A 27,838-nucleotide genomic window follows, 5' to 3' on the forward strand; every position below is an offset into this window, starting at 1 on the left:
AACAAGGTAACAGTACTGTTTTTAGAACTCGCTGCAGTTGAACTTCAAAACATAAAAATTTAAACAAATATTGTTAGATTTAAAAAAAAAACTTTTCATAAGTATGATAAAATATTGGCACGATTGCTGTTGACGTGAATTACAACCGAATACTATCTCATGGTTGCTTTCTCAAAGGTGCTATCTCAAGCGGTTCAACGCAATAGACAAAAGTTGACCCAATGCATCATTACACGTTGCCATGGTAAACTGCGTTTACGAGTGTTGGTTTGAGCTTCAACTAGAGCGTTTGACTGTGAAGTGAAGGTTGCTATTGTTTAAATCGGCTTTTATACTTATCGGTTAACATGTTTATCGCAAGCTTTTCTATTGTTTTCTCGTTAACCCCCTTGTTCACTTTGTGTAAACTATTCTTGATAGCATGTTTTCTTACGTTTTCTTTTTGTCCGCGTCTGAATGAACTGCGAAAATGGTAGATTAAGGTATGTTGCGGCACAATCCACGTGCCATGTAAGATGTTATGTCGCTTCTCGTAGTACAAAACTCCTTCCCCCGGTTGTGAGTTTGTTTCTTAGCGGTTGCTTATCGGCGCCGGCTTTCTTACATAATTTTTCCAACAATAAGGCAACAATCGGTGGTGGATGGTGTTTGTTTGTTAGACGTTTGACACGGACAATGCCATAATAGCATCGAAGAATATTGTTAAGAGAACATTCACTTCCTTTGCAGCTGTAGAGATTCACTAGAAAAACGATTCAACTAACAGTTACCTTTAGGTTATGCATTGAGTTTGGAGGCATTTTTAGTTAATGTAAAGCTTATGCTAACACTGCGATTGGGTTGCTTAGCGGGGATAAGAGCTTTGATTTCCTTAACCAAATGCTAGGTTATCGTTTTTGTTTTTTCATTCCTTATAATTAGTGTAATCGATGGTGTAATGGATATTACTGTTTATTTTTCGAGTTTTACGTAAATTTACGCAATTATATTACATATCGTGTTCAACTTTCCATACTTCCGCGGTGTGCACTGATATAAGAGTGTTTTTAATGTTAACTACGGTTTTAATGATTTACCACAAAATTGGCCACGTTCCGTTGGCGTCGCGCAAAGAACTGATTATCCAACAAAACGGCATTCCATGTATCGTGTTGCATACGCTTATTTTTAAAAGTTTCTTTATCCCTCTTTGTACACAAACTGCGGCTTTGCTAATGATCAAACTAATTAAATTCGTGTTCGAAAAGTTATGCCTGAAGTCTTCTATGTTAATCTCAGGTCCATCGGTCCCATCCTTCGGGCACATTTCGGGGAGTAATCGCAAGGGATGTAACGCAAGGCTTACCTCTAGGTTTATTTTACTGCATAAGACATCGGTAAACCATACAACAACTAGAAGAACGCTTCCAATTTTGGTGTAAGATCTTTCCATAACTCCTTTCACTTAGAGTGGGCTCTCAATGATCTCGAATGAATTAGGCTTGATATTTTGTTTCAAAGAGCTACCATTCTACCCATCCTGTTACTTGGCATACATTATTCCCGTATGACACGACTACGCCATCGTTTCTGTATAACACTGCAATATTTTACATTGCCTTACCCATACCTTCAATGCCATGCAGCTTTTAATGTAGTATAATTTTTACTAAACTAGTTTAGTTTTAAGCTTTGCGTGTTTTGGTGGGACTGGTTTTTGTATAATGTACGCTAGATATGTTTTACTATCCGATTGGTTTTTTAAAGGCATTATTCTAGACTGGTATCGCATTCTAGACATGTCAGGGTGTACAGAGTTTTTAGGGTTAAAAGGTGTAAAAGCGAAACAGGACGGCAAAAACACACATACACACACACAAACAAACACACACGGTTGCATATCGTAAATATTTCTACGTGTCCATCACTGTTCGTGTCCAAAGAGACCAAATCCGGGAGAAAAAGAGAGAGAGAGAGGGAGGAGGCAACGGTGGTTACGAAAATCATTAGGGCTGCCAGTTCCGATGATCGGTGATCACAACCGGACCACGTTTCTTCCTCATTGCTCACGTGCTAAGGTAGATTTTAGTTGTTTCAATGTCGTTTCCTACTAAACGCGTAACGGAGAAAAAATTATAAAAAATAAAAATTCAGAAACGCAAAACCTATTGAATGTGATTTTGGTACAATATTAGCTTAGAGGTTCGAACGATATTTCGAACCGTTTGTATGTAATTGTGTCCGTGTGCGATTCTGCAGGGAAAACCGCGCAGCAGAGATAAAAAATGCACACAGTCCGGTTAGGTGAAATGCACGCGGAAAATAATTGAATTATATAAAATGTAAGACGCAAACCACCACCACCACCACACAATGCAACAAACATCTTTGTAATGTCACAAGAAAATGCATGAAGACAATGGTTTGAACGTAGAAGAGTCAAGCAACAATATCTTAACACTTATCGATAAGAAGACAGTACGTTTTAAAATGGGATCAATGGCTAGGTTTAAAGAACAAAAAAAAATCACGCTTATGCGCGCTTGTGATGGTTTACGTTCGGTTTTCGTTCAGTTTTCGGACGTTTCTTCACTCCTTTGCTCTTAAGAGTGGCACACCCGTTAGTACCCTGTGTCTGTGCGCAAAATGGGCTTATGTTGAATGAAATATTCAGTTTTCGTTTTTACTTACTTCGCTGCTCTGATTTGTAGCCAGATAACGGAATATGTACAACCAAATGTAATTTTTACGGCACAAACTCTAACACCGCTAGCAATACTGTTGTTGTAAAACCTTTCTCATTCACTATCGAAACCACTCACAGGCATTCACAACATACCACCCTGCACGCTATATTATCTAATATATAAATCTTGCCTGGTATCAGAACTGCCGTGTGTGCGAAATGAGAGCGAGTGCGACACGCGTGAACGAGACATTATACGGGTGTATGTGAGTGTACGTGGGTAAATAGCATACAGCAGACCTTTAAGTAAAAAAAAAAGTAACAGCAAAGCATTATTGTGTGCCCCTCTTTACGTGCTGGACTGATGTTTATATAGATTCATATATATATATATATTAAAAAGTACATACAAAAAAACATCTATATATATATATATATATATATACATACACGATAAATCAAGATGAGTAGAGGAAAGTAATAGAACGAAAGGGATTGTCTGCCGGTTGAAAGTCTATGGGAAAGCCGCATATATTTGTTCGCCCTTCACCGCGAAACATTCCGCAGTATTGTCACTAACTCTTTGAAGCCAAATAGCGAAAAATTCATGTGAAACTAAAGTACACCAAATGGAAGAACCTAACAAGCTGAACAAAATAAAGAAAATAAAAGCAAAACAAACAGATACACAGAGAAGTTTACCATCTCAGAGTGGCACCGAATTTAATACAACGTAAAGTGTAATGCAACATGCATGCGCCGTTTTGATGTAGAGTGTAGAATGAATTACGTTTAGTGGTTTCTCTGTTCAGTAAGACGCTTAAGAAAACTATAATGGAAAAAAGAGGGAGAGTAAAAAAACACACACACAAAATGAAAGTACATCCGCCCCGTTCAGTAGTCTTTAATCAAAGCCTTGTTGACGCAACAAAGCACACGAGCGTGTACTAACGAAACGCAAAGTATATCCATAAGCGTGCTCATTCGCGCTACAAAAAAAAAACTACTATCTTCCTTACATTTTAACAATGTTTAATAGTTGTTAGAGAAAGACGATAGTCAACAACAAAAATACGGCAAGCGCAGAAGTGAGAAGCGCCACACAGAACGACGAACGAAACGAACAAAGTGAACGAAATAGACATGAATCAACAATAAAACTACAATATGTAACTAACAAACTACACAGGACACACATACATACACACACACACCCAAATCCCCACAAGCATCGATAGAAGGTAACGGATAAGTGTAAGGATGCGATATATAATGTAAGTAACAAATTGCAACACATAAAAAAACAAACAAATTAAAGATGCATTTTGCTGCTGCTAGATGTGATAAACTTAACAAACAAGAAAACAGAAAAAAACCAATAACATATAGTTTAGCATAATACAGATGTCCAGAGAGTGTGTTGCTAACGAACAATAAAAGTGAAATAAACAACCAATACGAATTGATTTCTCGTTCTCGCCTCCTGGGTTTTTTTCCGGATTATACGTGCATGATGTTGCTTAGTTTGTAATTTTTTCATAACTTACACGGCTGGTGGATCATCTTTCCGACACGCGCTTAATTAGTTTCCCTAGGTTTTATAGAATTATCGATATTTTGTGTGGCTAACCTAAATCCGAACCCTTTAAAAAACCTATAGTAGTATTTACTTTACTCATTTTTGTGCTCCATTTCCATTTCGTTTGTTATTTTTGGATGTTTTCCATGCTTTGAGTGTTTCGATTCCTTAAGTAACATTTATGATTTGATGTAAAATGCTAAAGGCTTTCGTTACACACTTTGCTTCTTCGAGTTGGTAAAACCGTCTTTGAAGCATCTTGCTTTGACTTAAGGTTTGAGCGTGTTTTCACCTGGTTTATCTTTTATCTACCGTTCATGATATGATAATAAAACAGTTTTCTGAAGTGTGAATTTTACATTTCCTAAGGTTAAGCGAATGAACCCATGAATAATACTTTCTCAAACGAAACGAAACGGTGTTTACAAAAAAAAAAATCGCACAGCTTACGCGGATATCTGTTACGTCGAGAGATGTTCAAAAAACTATATTAAAAGAAAATGAAAACGAGAATATCAGTTTGCTGTAAAAGATTTTTAAATTTACTTTGTTTGTATCTTTCAATGAATCAAATAGATGGAATAAAAAGATTTTCTATAGTCGACTGAACGTGTATCTTTACAATACAAGTTTATTATGATTTTTGTACCCTTCGTACTATCTTTACTTAACGCTGGAATTGATGGTTGTTAAATCTATGGCGTACAGTATTTAATAGCGAATGGAAACCTTTCGTTTGGTACGGCCAGAAAGTTTCTATAATTGATTAAAAACAAAGGACATTTGAACTTCCGGTTGCGAGTGCATAATTGCAGTATTAGCGCTGTACACATCGGATGTTAGTTTATTTGCTACATTGGTAGGATACACGGACTACAACTAGAATCGATCGATCAGCTGCAGTATGTGCGATTGTTCCTGTTCGCGCCAATCGCTATCCCCCGCGTCGCCCAAGTTGCCAGCGAACTCCCGCATCACATTGCGGATCATTTTCATGGAACCGTTGTGCAGATTCAGTATCTTAACCACGCGCTGCTTCACCACATCGGTACAGCTGATCTCGAGGATAATGTAATCGACCAGCTGGAGCGTAAACAGGCCACCAGAGAGGCGCTTCACGTAAGTCATGTCGTCATCCTGTTCCTCGTCATCGGCGCGCTGAAAGGTGGGGAGAAAATTAAATGAGTCAAAAGGGAAGGAGAAGGCATCGAGGCAGCCCACTGACCATTTGCTGATCAATTTCACGATCCATTGCCTCCACCTTGTCCAGGTACTTGCGGTGCAACTCCATTATCCGTTCGACCTTTTCGTAGTCGTTTTCGGTAAACTTGGCCAGCAACCGTTGCCGCTGGGATCCTTTGCAGTTGCGCAGCATGCTGGCAATGATCGACACGATGTGCTCCTCGTGCTCGTCCGTGCTGAGGAGCCGTTTTTTGTTCCGTTTCGGTGTCTTCATGAACAGTGGAAAGATCGTGCGGAGTCCGAGTATGTCGACGAACTTGTTGCAGTTGTCGCGCCCGTCCGGTCCGGACATTGCGTGATCAAGCACCTTAAGCGAGCCGTTGCGCGACAGCTTCTTCTCGCGGAGCATCAAATTCATCAGCTGAAGGCCCTCGCCTTTCAGAAACTTTTCGCGATTTTCCTTCGCCATCAGCGCCGAGCAGAGGCTGTTGAAGAGGTTCTCCATGAACTCCTGCTCTTCGGCCGAGCTCGGATCGTGCCGCTTATAGGCGGCCAGCTGTTGCAGCAGCACATCGATACCATCGATGTTTCCCAGCAGGATGCGGTTCTCGTTCGTGTCCTGCACCAAAATCGAGAGGATCTCACTGCAGTACAATTTGTTGGCATCGAATGGCATCTTGGCGCGCAGGCGCTTCAATATCCACTGCAGCAATCCCTGTGCGGCCACCTCATTCGCGATGTCCGACTTGATTTCGATCAGGTTCTCGAATATGGCCAGCGTGTTGTGCACCCCGTCTGCTTCCTCCTTTACCGACTCATCAAGCCGCTCGAGATTCTGCACCAGCAGCCCGGCCGCCTGCTGCTTCCGGAGGGCTTCGATTAGCGTTTCCGCTCCGTCCATGCTTTCGTGCAGGATGTCCACGTCGGTTAGCTCCTGCAGCAGGTCTACCACCGCAACGCTGATGTCGGAATTTTGATGCGACAGCAGCTCCAGCAAGCTAGCTACGCCGTTCAGATCGACCAGCAACGGGTAGAGATCGGGCACGGTGGCGACCGCGTGCATCTCCTGGATAGCGTCGTTTAGTTCGATTTCACTTTCCATAAACTTTTCCGCACTCTCCGGGAACTTGATGCGCATCTCTTGGTTTTTCAACACACGCTTCTCGAACAGCAGTAGCATTTTCTTCAATCCACTATCGTCGAGTACGTCGCCATCCGGTTCTTCCGTCTCGACAAACTTGAGAATGTCCAGCCGCTCCTGTTCGGTTATCTGCGGTTCCTTCGCCGGTAGGCTCGGCTTGCCCCGTACACCTGTGGCCTGCTCCGATCGACGTGCCTTTTGGGGCGGTTGACTCCGAGACGACGGATCGGGTGAGTTATCGGCATCGTCGTCATCCTGGTTTTCCCTTTCGAAATCAGACGGACGCTTCGGTGTTTGCTCGGGCTAAGAAGAAACGATTTGTTCGAATAAATAAACACCATCAAAGCACGGAACGAATAACTTACCTTGAACGATAACAATTCTCCTATATCCATTATTAAATATTCTAATAAACTGGCTGTAGATTGTTGAACAGAAAGCAGGAAACGAAGTGTTGTTATTGCTGTACCGGGCGATGTAAACAAACGAGTATTTTCCCAGAAATTTTTTTCTGTCACAACTGTTCTACGGTATAACAGAGTTCCTGTTATAAACGGAGATCTAAGTTTAGACCAATTTGAAAAAGCTGTTGACGGAAAACCCGAAAATAAATCTGAAAATCACGTCGTTGTGGACAGCGTGTGAAGAATACAATTTGAAAAGCAACAAAAATGCTCCATAAATCATGAAGAATGCGTTTTACGAAAAGAAATTTAAATCACGCCAAATTTGTACCATACATTGAACTGAACTGAAAAATCTTACTCAGTAGAAACAGATTGTTTTACAACGTGTTGGTGGTAAATATAGTTTCAGTAGTGATATTATCAACGGACGTTTTAAAACTTACTAGCAAATTACGCAATCAGGAAATGTTTAAAATTGTGTACTTTTTATTTCCTATACACAACATTTACATTTAACAAAGCATTATATATCTCATATATTTTCTTCTTTTGTTGCTTTTGCTTCACCATTTTCAGTTTTGTTTTACTTTTTATCGCTTTTGTCTCCCATTTAGCTTTTTCGAGAGGGAATGTGGTTGGTTGATTTCTGTTCCATTCCATTAGTAATATTCTTGAGAAGGATTCAATTAATAAATGAATAAATTCAAATATATGCTATAGTGACGTCCATCTGTACCGCTCTGCTGGATCGCTCCCAGTGCCTTACTATTCTGAGCAGAATGTTTGTGTAGTTTGACTCGGAAACGAGCTTAGTGTATTATTGTTTCTAGCTTTTAGTTTTGTTCATTTTACCCACTCGACTCCGCTTCGCGTGCTCCGTAACTAACTGTCGGATTACTGAATGTACGTTAACGATTTATAATTGGCCAGTTTATTTGTTTCACTTTAATGATACTCATTTTACCCACCCACGATAGCCGCGTTCTTGTTTTTATGACCCCTTCTCGCTCGTATTTAGTTTCAGGCAAAATGGGGAAAAACATAGTCACACCGATTATCAGTGTTTTGCAAGCGCTGTTTTTATGATTCTTGTTAATACTTGTAATAAAGTGACCTGCGCAGTGTAAATAAAGTTGGTAGATTGATTTGGATTTATTTACTTATCTTGGATTTACACTGTATCGGTTTAGCAACATTTTCGTTAACGACTCTTAACTCGCTGCAGTTTTGTTCGGGACGAACGTGGTGCTTCTGCTCCATTTCGGGAGGCATCAAAATAGGAATGCAAATAGGAATAACACGGAAAACGAACATTCTTCGTGTCTGAATCATTTATTTCTTTTCCTTATTTTTGTTTTTTGGTGCACACATTCTCTACGCTGAAGAGTTATTTGTGTGCCTAGCTTTTCGTCGAATGTTCGATTTGAAAAATCGTAGCCCGTACTTTTCTCTTGTGTTGCATCGTGCACGTGCATCCTTCCGGAAAGGCAGGATACCGCGCAGCCTTTGTTTGGAAATATGTAATTATTTATTTGTGTTTTTTTGTTTGTTTGTGAGTGTGTGTGTGTGTGTTTGTGTATATTTGTGTGTGAGTGTATTTTAAGTGAAGATCTACCGATCACCACCGTACTATATGCTAATGCCGTTAGAATAGAAGCTTAAATTTAAGGATCTGTTCATTATTTAGCTTACTGTTTTCGTACAAACATTGGTTTCATAATTGGATTATTACATTATAGTTCCATCCTTTCTTCCTTCGACTAATTTGTGGTTATTCGCTACTTTTCACTGTGTGCAACTATGACAAGATTGGAATTCTTCTTCACTTCTTTTGTATGCCAGTGGAGGAGCGTTTTTTTTTCCTTTTAGCTTTCGATTTAGGTTTCTTTACTTGCCTTCTGTTAAGGTTTCCTTCTTCTTTTAGAATTGTCAGCGCTGTCCGCAGTACAATCTTAACGTACGACATTAGGCCTACTACTTAGTTTGTGTTTTATATTGAGTCTAATTTCAAACATAACTACGTACATAAATAGCAATTGTTTGTGTGAGGGTTTATGTTTATGTGAGTTTGTTCTCGTTCGTTGGAAGAATAACGTGAAAGCAATGTGTTTTGTGTTATGTTCTAGTAGTGTCTTACATTTTATTAATGTTCAATGCAAGAAAAAATAATTATCTTTATTAAATCGTCTACCGTTAATATCCATCAGTAATTGGAATAGCAATGAGTTAAGAAAAGTTAGAAAGAAGATACGGTACTATAAGTACGCTGTTGGCTGAGCTCACGCTTTCTAGGTTAATGCTTGAAATGAACGAGTTTACCGTGACGGTTGGTTTGATTTTTTTCCCTTACTTTGATATATTCGTTGAGTATTAGGCAATTAAATATATACTAGTTTCTGGAGACATTATGCCGCATCCAATGCACACACTACCTCGTTGATTTCCTCGTACTAAGAGGTGCTTCCGTGACATTTTTCCTCGTTGTTAGCTTTCTTTTTCTCTGGTCTTTCGGATCGCTGGTTCCGGTAAACGTATTTTTTTTCAAAAAGGGGCTGATTAATTTTCCGTTTCGAGGTCTACCTGTTGCATTTCACTTGATGCCATGGCAACCGTAGAGGCGATGCGATCAATTACAGCGTAGAACATTGAAGGATCTTTCTATCGGTTCTACAGCTAGCGCTTGAGAGCAAATGCTTAAAAATTAACTGCAAAACGAACCGAATCGGAAAAACTGTGCAGGTTCGAAAGCAGTGCAAGTCATTCGAAAGCTAGAACATCTGCTGCTACCAAAATTATGGTTCAAGAAGGTCTCAAACATCCTTTATATAATTTTGTCCTGCCTGCTTCCCAGCGCTCTATTTTCGTACCATTTATATAATATTATTCTACTATCTGCTCAGAGTATGGCTTAGTTTACTGGTTTTTCTTTCTACTGCTCCTACACACTTTTGTGTTTGTTTTTATATAATAAAAATATACACTTCATAAAATGGTCGTAAAGTCTAAGCTTAAATGATATGTATTATGAACATTATTTCTTTTATTTCCCTATCCAACTGAAGCATCACTACTCGATGCGATTTGGTTAGGTTTATTATTAGCAGATGCATTCCATGGTTTCCATTCTGCCGTGGTTCTGTGTAAGTGCAAGTGTTCACCATAGAGTGTGTGGACATACAATAGTAAATCAAACAAATTGGGAATGAAAATAGTATTTTTCTAGAAACCACAGCAACAAATTTGAATTACAACTACAACCTTGCCCGATTTCCAGAGCGGTTTTTTAAAAACTTAAACCGTGTTCATCTTTTATTTGAAAACCAAGGGAATATCAGAAGTTCATGTTTTATAGCTTGTTTTCCATGGACAGAAGTTATCCCCAAAATTTGCCCAAAGCGGCAGTGCGATAAGACGGCCAAGCCTTGAATTGTTGGTAAATGTGCATTTTGTTTGTTCATTTTGAAATGTTTCTTACTGTTAAACAATATACGTTTTTGCTCTCAACAGGGATTAGGAAACTGTAGAGCTTTAAACATAAAAATATTACCCAGAAATGATATGGAGAAATAATAGAACTGTTTATTATTCGTTCCCTTCAGCGGTAACAGGTTTGTGTTTGCAACTTTACTCTTCTTAGGAAATTTTGTACTCTCCAGCCGTCGACTCCCACTCGGGCTGTAGGCTATTGTCCTTCTAAGTTAATTCACCAAAAGAGACGGAAAGGGGAGGGGAGTGGGTAGAGGACATCTTTCAAACTATTCAAGTAACCTACCACCTATATTCAAACGCGGGGCGTTCACATCTCACAAGAACACCGATAAGTATCTACGTTATATTACCGTCCTACGTTCGCAGATGCAAGCAGCGAAACGTTCAGGAGATTTTTGTCTACATGTGTTTCGAACCAACATTCTCACTTACACTGTCTCTTAAACGGCTGACATAAGGATGTCGGGATTTCCTTTTGCAGATTAATTCATTTATTTATCCGGAACCGACGGGGAAGGTCGCCATTTTACGCCGGCGTTCGTACACAACAGTTTATTAGTTTTGGTTTGCTTCTTTTTTTAGTTTTTTTTTCTTCCATTTTGAAAATTGGTCCATTTTCAACGTGTTTTTTTTTATTGGCCGAGGTGCATTCGACTTGCTTCGGGAACGAATGTGACGAACTGTGCAAACAGAAATCCGTTGAAAAAAACAATAAAATACCATTCGCAAACACAGACCAGTTTTGATAAACTATTTTTAAAATTATTCATTTAGTACAAACGAGAAAGTTTAAATCAATTCAAAACGGTAAGATTTGAGCTGGTTTATTTCGTTTAAAAATTAACTCGACTTTCACAGGTTTCATGCGAACGGAGGAAAAGTAGCAACAATCCCCCATGTTCCCGCTGCATTGTACGAATTAGAGATGATCACGATCACGATGAGCATGTGCAATGTTTATCCACGTGTCGACATTACTGTGAAGGTGTGTGTGTGTGTGTTTGTGTGTGTTTGTGTGTTTGTATGTGTTTTGTGTGGGCGGGCGTATTTGCGCGCGCCACTTTGTGCAGTGGGAGGTTGGCTAACCCTGCCAGGAGGCTGGGGAGTGCAGGATGCGATACACGTGCTACTCGATTAGTTTACTCACGCTTGCTGCCAGTTGCACAAACAACCGCGAGCAATCGGTTACCTTCAAGTAAATCATCACAATAATGCGCGTTAAGAGCGTTTGTTTGTTTGTTTGTCTGTTGTGTGTTTATCTGTGTGGTGTGTTTTATTCCTGTTGTTTTTTGTTTTACTTCGACCAAATTCGTGCGCAGCTTCAACGTGCTTTCATTCTTGAGCGTTGCTGAGTTGGAGTCTATACATGAAGCTGATTCGTTATATTTTACTTGTGTACCTTAACTAACATTCCCAATTCAATTTGTTGCGCACCATAACGTGGACAGCATCTGACACTAGGGGTTTCTGTTTGCGATTTCATCTATCAAGTGTTTTATTTTCCTTACTGTGTGCGCCCTGAGAGCACTATCAAAGGAGGCTGCTACTTGCTAACACCTACGGATTTTACTACTACTCCGTCCAACAACGCAGCTGATTTGGCTACAGTCTAGTAAGAAAGAAAAACAAAACCAATCGTAAATATCGATAACCGACCCTCGGAGACCATCGGACATCAGCTTTACGTCACGTATTACTACTTAAAGTGAATGGCAATATTGGCAAAGAAAACGGTACATCTAAATGTCGCAGCCTAAAGCACAGTCGTAATTAAGTGGTTTGATTATTTTGCCTCCAACATCGTCACGATTGTTAGTTGCCTGGTAATTGTTTTTGCTTACTTTCTTTTCTTTTAACCTTGGTTTTTTTCTTTTATCCTTTATCCATCATCTCTGCCTAAACCCCCCGTCCAGTCACGTTAAACACGTTCGCTTGTTAGTAGGTTAGTAGTAGCATTATTAATATTCCTGGATTTTGTCATTTCTTTTTTGTGTTTTTTTTCTTTATCATACCACGCTGCGTTTATAAGAACTGGTACCGAGAAGGAGCAGGGAGCGGATTTTAAAGAGTTTATTTGGCTTTTCTTATTATATTCTTCCTCCATTCAATTTAGTATTCCAATACTATTGAGTTCCGTACAAGGATGCATTTAAACATTAACTTCACTTGGGTGATTTTAGTTTTTTTTTATACTTTTTATTATTCCCTCCAGCAACTTCCTGTACTAGGAATGCCTTTACTGAATGCCCGCTTCATTGAACATCCAGTGTTTGTTGTCATATTTGTTGCTTGTTTTTTTTTTATCATTTATTTTTGCAGAACTTATCGACCCTTCCTGTGGCTTAATACTATTCGAGTTTTTCGTTTATTATTAGATTGCAACAGCATTACAAGATATGATATGTTTTCGGTTTAATTCTCCTCCCTTTCGCTAGATCTCAATTCAGAACGTCGTTTTCGCTTGATTTTATTTTTTCTTTTTCTCTTCCTTTCCTTTGACCGTTGCTTTCGGTAAGTGTTTTTATTTCTTCCCTTCGTTGGTTGTTTTCCCGACCGTCCCAATCGTCCCGGCACTAGCATCTATCCTGTTACCGTTGCCCACCTCCTGCCTTCTTGTGCGGGTGTTGGGAGAATGATTATTGATGCTTCCTTTCTTCTTGCTCGATGGCAAATCGCTGCCGATGAACTTGACGCATGCACAATCCGGCTGGTTGTTTGAATGTCGGCTAAATTTATTCCTAGATTACCTACTAGCATTTGCCATGGATGTTTCATCCAACACATTTTCCTCCATACCTCCAACCCTGCTCCGCCGTCTGTCCACGGGTAGCCGGGATGTGCCACGTTCGTTGGTGAACGTTTCAAGTAAAAAATAACCTATGCCCCACCGAAAAAGGATTCCGTTCATGCAGCACCGGTTCCGTGCTCGCTCTCCCTCGCTAACAATCTTTCTAATGCCCTAAAAGTTTAGAAGTTACAACTAGTTGATTGTTGATAGTACTTGTGGGGTCGTCTTACGTTGGGAGTGCCTAGAGCGATCTTACCATTTCGAAGTGAGAGTTCCTCCACCAAAGGAACCTCCAGCGCATTGCAGATAGGACCGTTATGCCCGCGGTTGGGTTTAGAGTTTCAAATCGATCAACCGTTTGGGAAATCTCCCCGGTACGGTGGCACTGTTAGGTCATTGTAAATGTTTTCGAAAGGATGCGACAATTTGGGACAAGTCTTCCTGTCTGCCTGTCTGTTGGTGTGTTTGTGATCTCATGGTTTTCTGGTTTTATTTTTCTTCATTTCAACCGCTTGTCCGATATTCTCGGAGCACTCCGGTGACTCGCGGCCTTTGCGAGTTTTGCACTGTGCTGTGCGTTTTTCCGTGAAGCCTCCCACACCGGTCGATCCTTCCCGATCGCTGCACATGTTGTGGCACGTCACGTTGGTCTCTGCTCCGGCCGTGCACAGTGGGTCGACGTCTAGAAAAAACCGCCCATTATCAGCGTTGGTTATTTCGAAAACAAAATGACATCCGCATTAGCGGACCAATGGTTACACGTTGTTCCGCCGGTTAGTAGGTCGTTTGGCCAAATCCTCTTTTGGGAGAGATATCAGATCTCGATGTTAAGTGACAGAAAGTAGCCCGTTTAGACTAACGCACCACTGGTGAACGTTGGCCACTGGAGGAGTTTGACGTTCCTGTTAGTAGCTAGCTGGTCAACAATTCTTTCTCACCTACTAATCAAATTTACCATAAGAATGTTGTTATTCTGCCGTCCATCATTTTGTTAGTTGCATTGTGCAGTGAATTGTTTCCCCCTCTGGTTGATTTATCCCCCATTCTGCCATTTTGTTTTTGGTTTTGAATTGGTATGTTGTTCTGTTAGGTTTGTTATCCCCGTTCCCAAACCTCTCTGCCTAGCCAGCACGAGGAAATGTTTTACTTTTTATTCTGTTTCAGTAGAGCCGATGGGTGGGAGAAGGGCGCATTGCGTGTAGGGGAGGGAGGAGAAAGGGAGGATGTATGGGAAAAATTTGTTCCTCACTATCTTAAAGCTTAAAAACGAACCGGGCCGTCCGATGGGTTCGGCCGAGGGTAATTAATTATTGTGTGTAGGTGAATGCGGCAGCGGAAAGCAGCGACACTATCAGCACGATCAGATCAGGTCGGTAGAGGAAGGCGCTACTTTCGCACGGTGCACTTGGTGGTGTTGCCACTTGTAGGTTAGCTGCGGAAAACGGATGGGTTTTGGGTTAGTAAAGCAGTTCCCGAAAGCCAACCTTTCCCAAGCATTAAATGAGTACAATGAGAAGAAGGTCACGACTTACAGGTAGCTGCAACTAGCTGGGGTAGATACTTCTTCCAGAAGGCACACTGCCTCAACCGGGGGCCCCGCCCGACGAAGGACGTGTTGAGCCCGAGCTCCAGATAGTGCCGTCCGTGGGCGGTATGCTTGGGCCATTCGGGGTAGTCGGTGCTGAGCTGGCTGGGATTGGGATTGCTGAAAAGAGAGCGATCATCGTCAGTCCCGGACCCCGATCGGTAACTGCTCCGCCACGTACCCTGTCTTGGCGAAGTTGGACCAGTATCGCATGATCTTCCGGCTGAAGTCCTTCTCGTCGTCGGTGTAGCCGAGGGTGGGATTGAGCGGCTCCCCGAACACGTAGTTGATCTCGTCGCCGTGCATGACGCCGGTCCAGCGCGGCCACGGGTTGCCTTTGCTCCGGTGCGTGTACAGGTACATGTAGACGTTGTTGCCCTCCTCGGCGTACCGCTGGGCGAACTCGTTGACGTTGCACGTGAAGTGGTAGTCGCCGACCATCTTGTCCAGCGCGTCCCGGTTGCTGTTCGGGTTGTCCGGCTCGGTCCAGTCGGTGTACTCGAACACGATCGCCTGCCGGGCGGCCCCGTTGACGTACGGGTTGAGCTCGCGGACCGCCTGGAGGAACTCCTCGCGCGACACGGTCACGCCCTCCTCCTTGCGCAGCAGCTCGGTCAGGTAGTAGATGATGAAGTAGTAGCCCTCCTCCGTGTTGCTGCCGGTGAGGATGTCCGTCTTCTTGAAGCGCCCGCTCGCGAGCGACCGCTGCGGCGTCTCGTCCAGGAACGCACCGTCCACTACCGGCACGAACGGGAACTCGCAGATACCGAGCGTGCCCCACTCGTTGTTGACCAGCACGTGCGGGTCCTTACCGCGCAGACACTCGACCGCTTCGCTCAGCTTGCTCGCATCGTGCGGGCATCCAACCGCTTCCGCCAACCGTATGGCTCTACAAGGGAATGTAGGGAGTATTAGCTTTAATAGACGCAATGTAATACGCAAGAAAATAAAATAAAGCCCTTCCGAAGAACAAGATCAAAGTTCCAGTCTTATTTGAATGATAGATGTTTGAGGTATCTTTTTCATCCAGGATACTTCATAACCATTTTAGAGCATGTTGAGTGGCAAGAGGATAAGAAATAGCATATGTACCTTGCTATCAGTTACATCAGTTTGTTTGCAGAGACATATCGTATCGATCGTGCGATATTCGTCACCCTTCTTCTTGGCATAAAACACCTTTTGTTGGTCATGCCTGTCCGTTACGAGACTTTTACCCTATGTGTACGTGGATGGTCAGTCCTCTCGTACAGGGTCCGGTCTCGGTTGGGATTCGAACGCCCGTCGTCGAGGTGTTGAACCTCGGCGCTCATGGACCGATTTTCTAACCGGCGATTTTCACCCACGAATGGCGTATCGCGATTAGAAAAAAACTTTTATTTTATTATGCTAAATGTGTTTTTTTCTTCAACATCAACCGATCCACAACTGAAATTGAGCAGGAAGGAAAGCAGCAGGGGAAAATTCTCAGAACAGTTTTAGGATAATGGACATGGAGTAGCAAAAGTATTGCCTTGCTCATTCCCAAACATAGTTCTAATGCTTTGCACCTTTTCTTTTCGAAGTTTTCACTCAAAAGATTTTTTTCAGTTTTTAAGAGACTCAATACTCAACTAATTAGATTTAAAAACAATCAGCTTACTCGTCAATTTTGTTCATAGAAAATACTATTCGTGAAAAATGATTCTCCTGGGAAGTTCGCAAAGCTGGTTTCACATGAAATATGGTTTTGAAAATAAGACTTTTGGAATTTAAACCTTAGAATGATATTGAGGAAAATTTGAGATTGCAAAGTACTTGAAATTTGGAAATATAAAGTTGAATGTTGAGTGTAATGTATGTTTTTGGGACCTACAACTTGTAGCTGCTTGGGGTCTCTAGTTGGGTTGGGATTGCAAAGTACTTGAAATTTGGAAATATAAAGTTGAATGTTGAGTGTAATGTATGTTTTTGGGACCTACAACTTGTAGCTGCTTGGGGTCTCTAGAATACTCAATCCGCCTCTGGAAAGACTGCAAGAGCGTTCATATAGTCGCAGTATACAAGCTGTCACTTTTCACGATGGAGACGCCCAGTATCTCTGGAGGTCCAATCAACAGAAAAAAATCTTTACATGAAAAATGATCATAAATTTACCACGCCATAGCTTTTCACTTTTATATTTTGCTTTTATGCCACTTCGTACTCGATTTTGTTTTGTTAGGGTCGTATGTCTTCGACTTTCTAAAGGTTTTCTAAAAGTTGTACGAGCAGTAACAAATCTGCGATGTGGTTAATAATCCCAAATCTAAGCTAGCGCTGGTAATAAGACATCAATGCAGAAATTAAGAAGTATGGGACTTACCGGAGAGTTGCTTCCTCGCGAGACACAAGCGCCCAGGGTGCCGTCGGGGAACCACTCTGCAGGATGGCCCGCTGGAAAAGGTCCCGCGACAGTGCGGACAGTAGATGCAGCGACACGGACACGGCACCAGCACTTTCGCCGAACAGTGTCACCCGTGCGGGATCACCACCGAACTTGTGAATGTTGTCCCGGACCCATCTGTCGAAAGGAAGAATGATCATTGAGTGATGGTCGTTGCAGTTTCCCCGCCCCCCGCCGATGCCTACCGTAGGGCGAGGTTCTGATCGAAGAGTCCCGCATTGCCGGGCGCTTCCGGTGTGCCGAGAAAGAGGAAGCCCAAGCTAGCGACGCGATACTGCAGCGAGACGACGATCACGTTCTCCTCGGACGCCAGCGCCCGGTGGTCGTAGACGTCGAGCGTGGCCGTGCCGGAGTAGAAGCCGCCGCCGAAGATCCACAGCATGACGGCCGCATTCTTCGGGCGGGGCCGCGGGGCCACCACGTTGATGTACAGGCAGTCCTCGGAGAGCGGCGTGTTGGGGTTCCACATGGTCGCACCGGGAAAGTCGCCGAACACGGTGTCCACGATCTGCACGCAGCTGTTCGGCGGGGTCGTCGTGTTCAGCACGCCGGTCCACTTCTCGGCCGGGCGCGGATGCCGGAAGCGCAGCGGTCCGACCGGCGGTTGCGCGTACGGGATGCCGAGCCACACGTCCACCTTCTTGCCGCTCGGTGCCTCGGCGGTAAACCCGCGGATGCGACCCTTGTCGGTGTTCACCACCAGCGGATCGTTATCGTTGGCATCTGGCCGGACGAGAGGGTTGAACCGGGGGAAAAAAAAAACCGTGAGCTGGACATCTTCCAGAAGTCAACCGCACCGTGGAGGTCTTCACTCACCTGAGTTGGACTCACGTCTCGTTAGACCGCGCCGACGCGGTGTCGCTCCACCGTGGACATGCTCGCGCTCGAGCGTGCCCAGCTCGGGATCTATAATTCGTACGGACTCACCGTGACCTATATATGGTGTAAAAAATGCATCTGAAAAATTGGAACCACAATACACACAAACATGTCAAAAAACCAACAAACAACGACAACCAAGGAAATTCAATCTATCGCAACAATGCGCATTCATTTTTGGCGGCGGCGGCGGCGGTGGTGATGGTGGTGGTAGTGGTGGTGGTGGTGGTGGTGGTGGTGGAAGTGGTGTAGTGTAGTGGTAGTCATGCCGACATAACGCGACTGTAAGGACGAACATGGCGACGTCTTCGGTAGCCATTTTATTTTAAGAGCAAACTGTTTCGATTCTGTTATTCAATAAAATATCAAATTCGTGGTTGCAAACCTAAAGTGTCAATAGTAAATACAACGCCTTAGTTAGTTTCCTTCAGTTTTAAGCAATTTTCAATACTTTTTAATATTCAATTGGTTAAGTTAGTAGTTACAATGCAAATTGCTTCTTGTTTTTCATATGATCCTCACAGCTGATCGTCGCCCTTATCACACACAACCACACACATAAACACACACACACACACACACACACTCACGCACCGTCTGGTTCAGTAGCGGAGAATGTAATGTAATGTAACACGACGAGAAATGGAAAAAAATACGAAGAGAAAAAGAGACGTGTAAAAACTCTTTGAACCATCTGCTCCCGGTTGAAATTTGTAAACGGTGGAAACAGGTTGTATATTCGTTAACAACATTTACAGCAGCATAAAATGGTGCATTTGTGTATGCTTGGTGCGCTTGGGGTGCCATTAGTGTTCACATTAACTGGTGCCGGTATTTGTGCAGTGCAAGTGCATTCATTTTACTTTAGGGTGCTCTAGTGCTCGGCTAAAGATTGACTTAATGAAATGTGTAAGGAGGTCTTACCATTGAATCGTATGGGCATCGTTATGAAGGTATGTGAAGGTAGGATTTTTTTTCGACTTTGGTAAACTGTTTTTTTCTTTGCAACTCAAAAGTGTTTGGTGAGGAATTTTAATTCGGTCCAACAACATTACCGATTGACTTAATTTACGAGTGTTTATTCTGAGCATATTTTTACAAAGAACAACTTGAGTTAGGTTTGATTAACATTTTTAATAAGTGTGTTTTACTTGAATGGCTACGACTAAATATTTCAAAACTGGATTCAACTTTAGTTCATTAACGTTTACTTTCCTATCGTCGTTGAGTCTTTTAGACATTTGCCACATAAAGTTATTACGCTCGCCTGCGATTGTCGTTATCAATATTTTGATTTCCTGTCGTTCATGCAAACGTAATATCGAAAAGCAAAGGGAATCGTACAAAATAGGACAATAAAATCAACAAACGGAAAATAGGTAAAATAAAGCACAGAAACCAATTGTTTCGTTTTATGCGCAGTAAAAATCAATGAAATGAAATATTGAACATAATACTAAAATGGAACCAATTGAGAATTTTTTGAATATAGCTTCGATTGCCAAGGTTTTTTTTGCAAACAAAAACTAACTGCATAAGGGCTAAGAATGTTCTACCGCTAAATACTGCTACGAGGAAACCACATTGAATTAAAATTAGAACTCAATAAGGTACATTTATTTTTTGTTGGTAGCAAAAAAAACAAACAAAGTCACAGTAATACGAAAAACTGGAGTGCAAAAAAATCACACTTATAGAGTGGAATCAAAAGAAGAGAGAGAGAGAAAGAGGGAAAGATGTAGAGAGGGTAAGAAGAAGCAGATGAGGAAATTTATGGAAACTCTAGGGTTAGTGGACAGGACTCTCTCTCTCTCCGGCGTACAAGAGTGACGAAAGGAAAGATGTGGAGCAGAAACAGAGTAAAAGAGAAAGGGGGGCAAGAGCCGTTCCCGCACGTGCCGGAAGATTGCGGGCCCCATCCAACCGACCTGCGTCTTTGCTGAGGGCAGCAATCCGGCCCACGTCCTCCTCGGCCCCCGCGCCGGCGGCAGCCGAGATCGAGTCGGCGGGCTGGGACGAGGACAGGCCCACGCCGCCAACGCCTCCGGCCGCCGACAGCTGATGCGATCCGAGCGAGCCGGCGCCATTGTTGAGCTCGTGGTGCCGTCCGTGGACCACCGGCACCAGCAGGGATGGGGCGAGCAGGGCGAGGGTGCACAGACTCAGCAGAGGCGCCACCCGGCGGCCACCTAACCGCAGCCTGCCCATCAGGAGCCCTCGGATCTCCATCGCGCCCGGTGGAGAGATCTGCAACGGAAAGAGAAAGCAACAAACCGAGGATGAAAATTAGACGTCTGTAGATTAGGACGACGGATTTTTTCCGAGCCGATGGTTGGGCTGCGAGTTGAAAAATACGATTTTCCACGTTGGCGGAACGCGTGCCTTCAGCTTCCGGTAGGGGGCTTTTGATTTCACTGATTTTCTTCGCCGAATGCCAACCCGCAATCCGGAGACGCCGCAACGGATGATGCTGGAATTTTAATATTCATAGTCAATCGTGCGTTCCGCGGCGGAAATGGAATCGAATCGGCGCGATTGTGCCACCACGACAAGGACGACGACGACGGTGATGCTGATGATAATAATTACAAAGCCGGATTAGACCTTGATTTCCTCCCCGGTTTCGAACCGTTCGGGTGAGTTTCGGTTACGTTTTTGCGCTGCAGAGAAACTCAGACCCACCGACTTCATTGTGTGGATGCCGGAAAAATGGGATGATTGCGGAATGTTTAATTTACTCGAGCAACTATTTGATGTCGTGTAAACTGTAACCCATTAAACTGTTCACCCTGGACAAGGCATATTTCCTTTACTAGTTCTTTCCCCTTTTGACGCAGTGGCATAAAATACGTAGACATGTTTTACAGTTGATTGTCCATAGATGGCTCCTGCGATCTATTTTTCAGAAAGTTTGATCAATTTTAATACTGTTTCAGAGAGACAGAGATGTTTATAGATCGTATGAAGAAAATTTGCTAAAGCAAATAATTAAAATTGAAAAAAACTATTCTAAAATTGCTTTTAATGAACATGGATTATATTTGCATATTTATCTTTTCTTACCAAATATCAACATAACAAATGTATATACCACTTAATATTGTTTTTGTTTAAGTGGGCAAACAAAGTTCGAAAACAAAAACGAAAAACCAACAGAATGTGTACTTTAGTTTATTACATACGGTAGGTTTTATCTAAACTATGATAGTATTTGAGATTTAACCATAAAAGCGCCTTATTTTGTACCAATTTGATATAGTACCACACTCTCTCATGTGTAACAGAATATGCGATTTATTCGGAGAAGAATGTGGAAAACGTCGTACAAAAATTTCAATTATATTTGTAAAGGGTATTTGAAAACAAATACGAATAGAGCGAAAATTATACAAAATCGCAAACAAACAATATAAAACCCACACAATATTGTAATACACAAACATCCCAGTAACCAGATTCTGCATGCCTATTTAACGTTTGAAAATATTCAACAAATTCAAGTTGATTCTTTGCTACAAAGTCATGGTCATAAACAAAGAACAAAACCTTTTCCCTTTTCCGGTTCTTGAGTGCTGTCGCTTGCTAGGTGGCACTTTGTTTTCAATTGGTATCGTAATTTTCCAGCACGCCAGTTTGTCCCAATCAACCGAAATACGTTCCTGATTGGTTTTTGTGGCGTCAGCTGCCTCCTTTTGCTCGCCTTCCACCCCGAAACGGAAAATGGGCAAAACCCATCATCGCAAAACTGTCGTGCCGCTGCATAATCACATCGACCGACGGAGCGGCAGGGGCAGCGTCATCCGGAATTCGACGCAAGGCTTTTGAGTTATCGCACGCGACAAAACGGTCCACGGCCTCCGGAAAGGAAAGGGTGGCGCTAATTTATTGACCATAACTTTGCCTGCTGACTTTACGATTCGATGCGGAAAAAGGGGTGGAAATAATATCAATAATGTTGGGGAATAGCGTTTGCGATTTTCCCACCCGGTACCCGAACGGACGGACGGACGAGTTACTTACTGGCACGACGTGTTTCCGGCCGCTCCTTAGGAGTCGCTTTTCTACGCTTTCCGAAGGAAAACCGTCCCGAACGTATCGGTCCTGCCGTTTGTTCAGTTTTTGTTTTCCTTTAATTAAAATCTTATTAAAGTTTTCCTGTTTGCCCTGGCATCGGACACCGGAAGTGAAGCGGACCCGCTGGCAAAATTACGGCCCTTTTCCCTGTTCCTGGGCAGAGGCAAACTGGTGTCACCGCTTCCTTCCCGAATCGGAGAACGCTAGATTCGCTTGGTTTTCGCGAAATCCTGTGACATTCGATATCATATCGTACAATTTCCGGTGGGAGGAAAATCGTCCCGGTTAGCTTCGGTTCCGACGGTCGCTGCTCGGTCCAGAGGGGATTTCCGTAATGGAAAATTGGAGCTCTTTCTCATGGCTTCAACCCCTTAGCACGTCAGCTTGGAGGCTATCCATGATGAACTAAAAAAGCAAACACAAGGAACGACAAAATGTCGTTCTCTTCCTAATCCAAAAGGTGTACCGGAGATCTTGCCCTTAACTTCTACCTTAACGGGCCCCTGGCTCGGTAACGGTAACGGTCGCACAACCGAAAAGGCCCTCTACGTGGCACAGAACGTTCCTCCGTTTCGAAAGGGGAAGCCGGAAAAGGGAAAAGTTTATTTAATTAACGCCCGCTCGCAATGCAACATCCATTTCATCAATTTTTTATGATGCTTTCATTTCCATCGTAAGGGAAAGGTGCGTGCCAAGAGGGAGGAACAAGTGGCGGGAACGTAGCGTTTCTCGTTAAAGGTAGCTTATCAGGGTGGCCATGATTTTCCGCCCCATTTTCTTCGCCCATAGGTAAAAGGGTAGGCTGTTTCAGAATGTAAAACGAAGAAGGAAATAATGTTTTTCAACTTAATCGAAAGACATCATCGTTTCTATTAGTTTTGAAGAGAGATCGGGATTAATGTTTTATATTAAAAGCTGTGCACTTTCATCAATGAGGATTTGTCAAAGAATAAAAGAAGTTTTTAAGCTGGTTAACATCTGTGAAGTGTATTCAATTTTCAATATTTTGGAGTGAAAAACAGCAAGTTTATACAAGCTATAATTGCACTGAATTACATCAAGAATTCTATCTTGACAATATTACCAGTTTTATTCATACTCGTACCTTAGACAAGAGAAAGAAAACAAAAACTGGGAAATTTTGTTCCGTAATTAAATTCTCTAGTAAATTGTGAATTCAATTAAAATAAAATGTCATAAATTACGTTATAACATACAGCCAGATTATTTTGAAACTTGTCTATATCCAGAATGAAATTAACAGTTGGTCAGAATGTAAGCGTGCTTTTTCAAACATGGATGAGAGGGCAGTTTGGAATAAAACAATAATCGAGCTAGCACGATTCTTAAAACTGTGTGGTGTTTGCTTGCATTTCTTGCATAGCAATACATGCTTAGTATTCAACTACCATGAGCTGTTCCATAATTCTCTAGTTAAAATAGCTCAAGCGGTAGAGAAAGGGTATGAGGTTATTTCATATTCATGAATGTAAAAAGCTAACTCACTCAACGCGTTCGAACAAAGAAAAACTTCAAAATCATTTCCGGCAGGCTGCTGTACGGAATCAGATCAGCTTGAAGAGGGGTAGCTTTAATGTGTAAACGGACTAAAACCGGGAAACCTTCGTCGAACCGTACAACGTTAACCGGTTGACTGATCCGAGTCGTGGGCATCAGGTATCGCACGCAGGAAACGTGGAAACAAATGTCATGTCTAATTGAAATCGGAAAACTTAACCCACTCGTCTTCGTGAGGAAGGAATACGCGAAGGATACGTTATGCCTTGGCACACGGGTAAAACATCGTGACGTCAACCGGTAACCTCGTCAGGGGCCCCGGATCAAAGCCCGTTCTGTGAAACCCTGTCCGGCCCGAATCAAACGTCCCGCCCGACCGCGTTCCCTGGAAATGAGTCCCTCTGGGGTAGTGCTTGCGTTCCGTCGGGCAGGGAGGAGACGGCCGGAGGAATCACTCTCTGACACTCAATTAGAAGAGCTGATAAATATTTCATCCACCAGCGCTGTGTCCCAGCGTGGCCCACAACCGGCCGGCCGAAGATACGGAGCGCCTCAGCGTCACCGGCCAGCAGCAGCATCACAAGATTATCAGCATTTTTCATCCATAATTCATGCTTCTAATAGATAAAAATAGCATCACCATTTGCGTGACGCCGTGCGGCACCGGGCGCCTCCATCACTACCCCCCACCGCCTCTCCTTTTTCCCACGCGATACTTGTTACCAGTCCTAGGGCGTCCTAGTGTCTCGGGGTGGAATTGCTGAATTTGCAGAAAATAGCTTTATCCTCGCCCGTCGTCGGACAATCGGTAGCGTTCCAGGTTCCGTGTGCCCGGCCTGACCGGGATCGGCTTTTGCCGTTTCTAGCCGGGCCATCTTCTTGGCCGTTCGTGGCAATACTTCATCGCCTTTGAGACGGCGAAATAAGTCCCCATTGGCATAAATAATGAATTTGCTCGAACGGTGGACTATGGGTAAAATGTTATAAGCCGATTAAAAAAAAGGAAATTCATGAATCACCGGATGAAAGCTAACTGTGTTGATATTTATATTCCGTTCTTTTAATTTGTAGCACAACAGATTCTCTGCCAAACAGGGGTATTACATTACAAAACACTTTCCATTCTTCGATAGCAGGTAGAGCGTGGAAGATTCAGCTAAAGGGACGCTCAACCCACGAGTAAAAATAATAATTGATTCCACGAAATTAAATCACGGCAAATCATTTAATCACCGTCGTGCGCATAATCGTGACGAAAACAGGATAATGCAATGGCAGGCGTTGTGTGCGGCCCGCCAAATCCGATTACGTTCTGCACGATGAGCATGTTGAGCGAATACAAGTGATTATTGAACCATCCATTATTGTCCGTAGGATGTGTGCCGTCCCACGCCTCTGCCGCCCACTATTTCCCTGATCTCCATTTTCCCGTTCCCAATGTGTATTTTTTTTTTGTTGGTGTTCGGTTTTGTTCGGGACAGGCTGCTGTTGATGCTGCTCTGCCGCTACTTATGTCGTCAGCTCGGTCGCAGGATCAAAAGCGGGCCATCCCACACTGCCACTCAACTGCCATTTAATTAGTTTAACGAAGCGCCAAGCAGCAGATTATTCCACCAAAGTGGGCAGTTATTTATTAATGCATAATGATGGGAGCCCGATTAGCGCTTGTTCCCGCGGTTCCTTTCACGCCTTCCCCCTGTGCCCTAGCCTCGGGATGCAGTGGAGTTTTTGGACTTTTGTTTTTCATCTCACGTTCCACCATGTTTAATGGTTTGTCGCTTTCACCGTTCGCCAGACCTTTGGAGGCGACGGGATTCCAGTGCCAGTGAGCTCACTGGCAAAAGCCGACCAGTGTGCTTCGGTTACAACGGAAGCACACCGATCCGGGTCGCTTTTGTGGGACATTTTGGTGCTGGAAGGGGTTTGGTTTTCCTCTATCTATAGCGTGGAAGGCTTTGGTGCTTGTTTGCCTATGCATGTGAATGATATGGTATTGAGAAACGAGCTCACCCGTAAGCTGTCACTTGTAGCTACGGAGGTTCAATCGCAGAGGAAAAACCATGGCAACTGATTTTCTCCGATGGTTGTTCGAAAAAGTTGTGGCTATTGAGCTGAACAAAAATTGGCATCAATCACGGTACGCCCTGCTTGCCAACGAAGCTGATGGACATAGTAGAGAATGTGAACCATGATCGCTACAAAGCTATTTTCTGCTCCACCATTGCATTGAAAGTTAGCTAGAAAAGTGTTAACAAATATACTTGCATTGTGTGGGAGAATTCTGGATAACAGTGTTCCAATTGTGACCCAGGGCGTCGCAAATATTATAGTCTAACAATATCCTTAGGAGTCGAAAGTGCTTCTCGATGCAAAGTCATGGGATATGAATGCAGCTGTTGAACATGATATGGGCGAAATAAACTGCGATGGTCTTCCTTACGTGCAACCTTCTTCCAGAACATATACCGAACGTCTCAATTGCTTGTGTATGTTGTGAAATATACTAACTAAATTATCTGTTTTAATGTGAACTTGTCTGTGTCCTTCTGGGTGTTGTGAAACTAGGGATCTTCTGGTTTTGTTTATATTACTAGATTCTATAGCAATAGCCAATACCATTCGTTATCTTCTATGTCCCCAAAAGTTTGAAACAAGAATAATACCCATCCAAAAGTCGTAGTATTTCTGTTAAGAATTTTTACGCATTCCTGTATGTTTTTTCCCTCCCAAACTTATATTCCGTCGTAATTCGTCCCTATATTCATCACTTCAAACATTCCCTCCGAGCATATTATCCTTTTTGTCCGTCCACCGATGACCATTGGTTTGCAACCATCAAGTTGGTTGTTCTGTGACTAAACCTCCACATGAGTTGATGTGTTAATCATCCCAAGATAACGTTGCACTTGCTCGTTGTTTGACTTTGGCCGTACACATTATCGACCGTGCACGGTGTTGAGTAAGTCTCGCCTCGTTGGGGATGGATTCCCATCCTCTGGCCCCAGCTGGTCTCAGTAGCTGTTTGTACAGCCCGTGCGGCCTGAAAGTGGAGCAATCGCATCCGGACCAACGCCGATTGTAATGGTAACAAATATTGATCTTACGGTTTGCCCAACGTTTTCAGTCCGCTCGAAGGCTCATCGCGGTTCCGGTTGCGAAATTGGCAGCAGTCAACAGCCTCGGGCCGTGGTAGGTGATTTGTTTTGGTTTCTGGTGGCCAAGGTGGTTTCGGTGATGGTGGCAATTATTTATCTTTGCTCAAGGTGGGAAGAGCAACACAGGCCGAAAATGATGGGCACGGTGGTGAATGTTTGGTTTGTCTGAGTACAAACGCTGGAGAAGGGTGACGCTGAACCGGTATCTTTTATTTTATTTTCTGGCTCCTATATTGTAGATAACAGGTTTTGTTAACCATTACCAAAATGCTTACATTTCTTAAGAGAGGAAAAAAACTGGAATTGACTCAAAATAATGCTTGAATTAAATTTTCTATCCAACACACTCGGGCAATCAACTCATGGCAACTGCTCGTAACAACGCGGTAGGAACGAATTCTTTCGCTTAAGCTGTGCATATTAGATTATGATTTACGAGCTAAAACATAGCGGCTTTTTTCGCTCGGCGCAGGCAGTGTTCAGCCAATAGGTGAGCTGTGTGGGAATTTAAGTTCGCGTTCGGTTTCAACCGACCCCGGGCCTACACCTAAAGCGACACCCCACCCATCGGTGGCCAGCATCCGATAACAATACTTATCACCAACACAAGCACACCGATTCACACCGCACGCCGGATGCGAAGGTCATAATTTCGATTGTTTTTGGTTGAATAACCACTTGGCTTATGGGGCCACGAAACGCGACAAACCTGTGTACTGCCTTGACGGATACCGAGGGTCGATTCGATCTGGTGGCCGTTTGATTACAAGTAATAAACTGAACTGAAACACTTTTAACTGAACCGAACTGCACTTGGCCGATTATCACCACGGTCCGCGATTAATATAGCGTCCGACACGCAGCAGCACTCCGAGCGGATCGACTTGCTTGACAGCTCCGCACCGGACCGGTTGACAGATTCGACTGCCGAGCGAGGGATAAGCGAATCTT

The 27,838-nt window shown here is 43.1% G+C and overlaps 2 protein-coding genes across 2 annotated transcripts; both read right to left on the reverse strand.

Moving 5' to 3' along the window:
• Positions 1–4,892: 4,892 nt before the first annotated feature.
• On the reverse strand, positions 4,893–7,020 carry LOC131272587 (beta-catenin-like protein 1). Its single transcript, XM_058274390.1, has 3 exons — positions 6,933–7,020; positions 5,470–6,870; positions 4,893–5,402 (listed from the first exon to the last, which is right to left on the reverse strand). Exons 1-3 carry the CDS (start codon positions 6,960–6,962, stop codon positions 5,124–5,126), a joined length of 1,710 nt encoding a protein of 569 aa, XP_058130373.1. The 5' UTR covers positions 6,963–7,020; the 3' UTR covers positions 4,893–5,123.
• A 6,772-nt stretch (positions 7,021–13,792) lies between these two features.
• LOC131258963 (acetylcholinesterase) lies at positions 13,793–27,632 on the reverse strand. The gene is made up of 8 exons (XM_058260367.1): positions 27,597–27,632; positions 20,069–20,387; positions 18,078–18,218; positions 17,447–17,984; positions 17,181–17,378; positions 15,018–15,725; positions 14,784–14,956; positions 13,793–14,683 (listed from the first exon to the last, which is right to left on the reverse strand). The coding sequence occupies exons 2-8, from the start codon at positions 20,367–20,369 to the stop codon at positions 14,559–14,561; spliced, it is 2,184 nt and encodes a 727-aa protein (XP_058116350.1). The 5' UTR covers positions 20,370–20,387; positions 27,597–27,632; the 3' UTR covers positions 13,793–14,558.
• Positions 27,633–27,838: the final 206 nt, after the last annotated feature.

This window comes from Anopheles coustani, chromosome 3 (genome assembly GCF_943734705.1).
Source record: "Anopheles coustani chromosome 3, idAnoCousDA_361_x.2, whole genome shotgun sequence".
Classification (NCBI taxonomy): Eukaryota; Metazoa; Arthropoda; class Insecta; order Diptera; family Culicidae; genus Anopheles; species Anopheles coustani.

Coding starts and splice junctions, on each gene's coding strand:
- LOC131272587 (XM_058274390.1), bottom strand. CDS start 6,962: ATGGATATAGGAGAATTGTTATCGTTCAAG. Junction 6,871..6,932: donor GAGAATTGTTATCGTTCAAG/GTAAGTTATTCG, acceptor GTTTCTTCTTAG/CCCGAGCAAACACCGAAGCG. Junction 5,403..5,469: donor GTGAAATTGATCAGCAAATG/GTCAGTGGGCTG, acceptor CCCACCTTTCAG/CGCGCCGATGACGAGGAACA.
- LOC131258963 (XM_058260367.1), bottom strand. CDS start 20,369: ATGGAGATCCGAGGGCTCCTGATGGGCAGGCTGCGGTTAGGTGGCCGC. Junction 18,219..20,068: donor TGCCCTCAGCAAAGACGCAG/GTCGGTTGGATG, acceptor CCAATTTTTCAG/ATGCATTTTTTACACCATAT. Junction 17,379..17,446: donor GATCAGAACCTCGCCCTACG/GTAGGCATCGGC, acceptor TCCTTTCGACAG/ATGGGTCCGGGACAACATTC.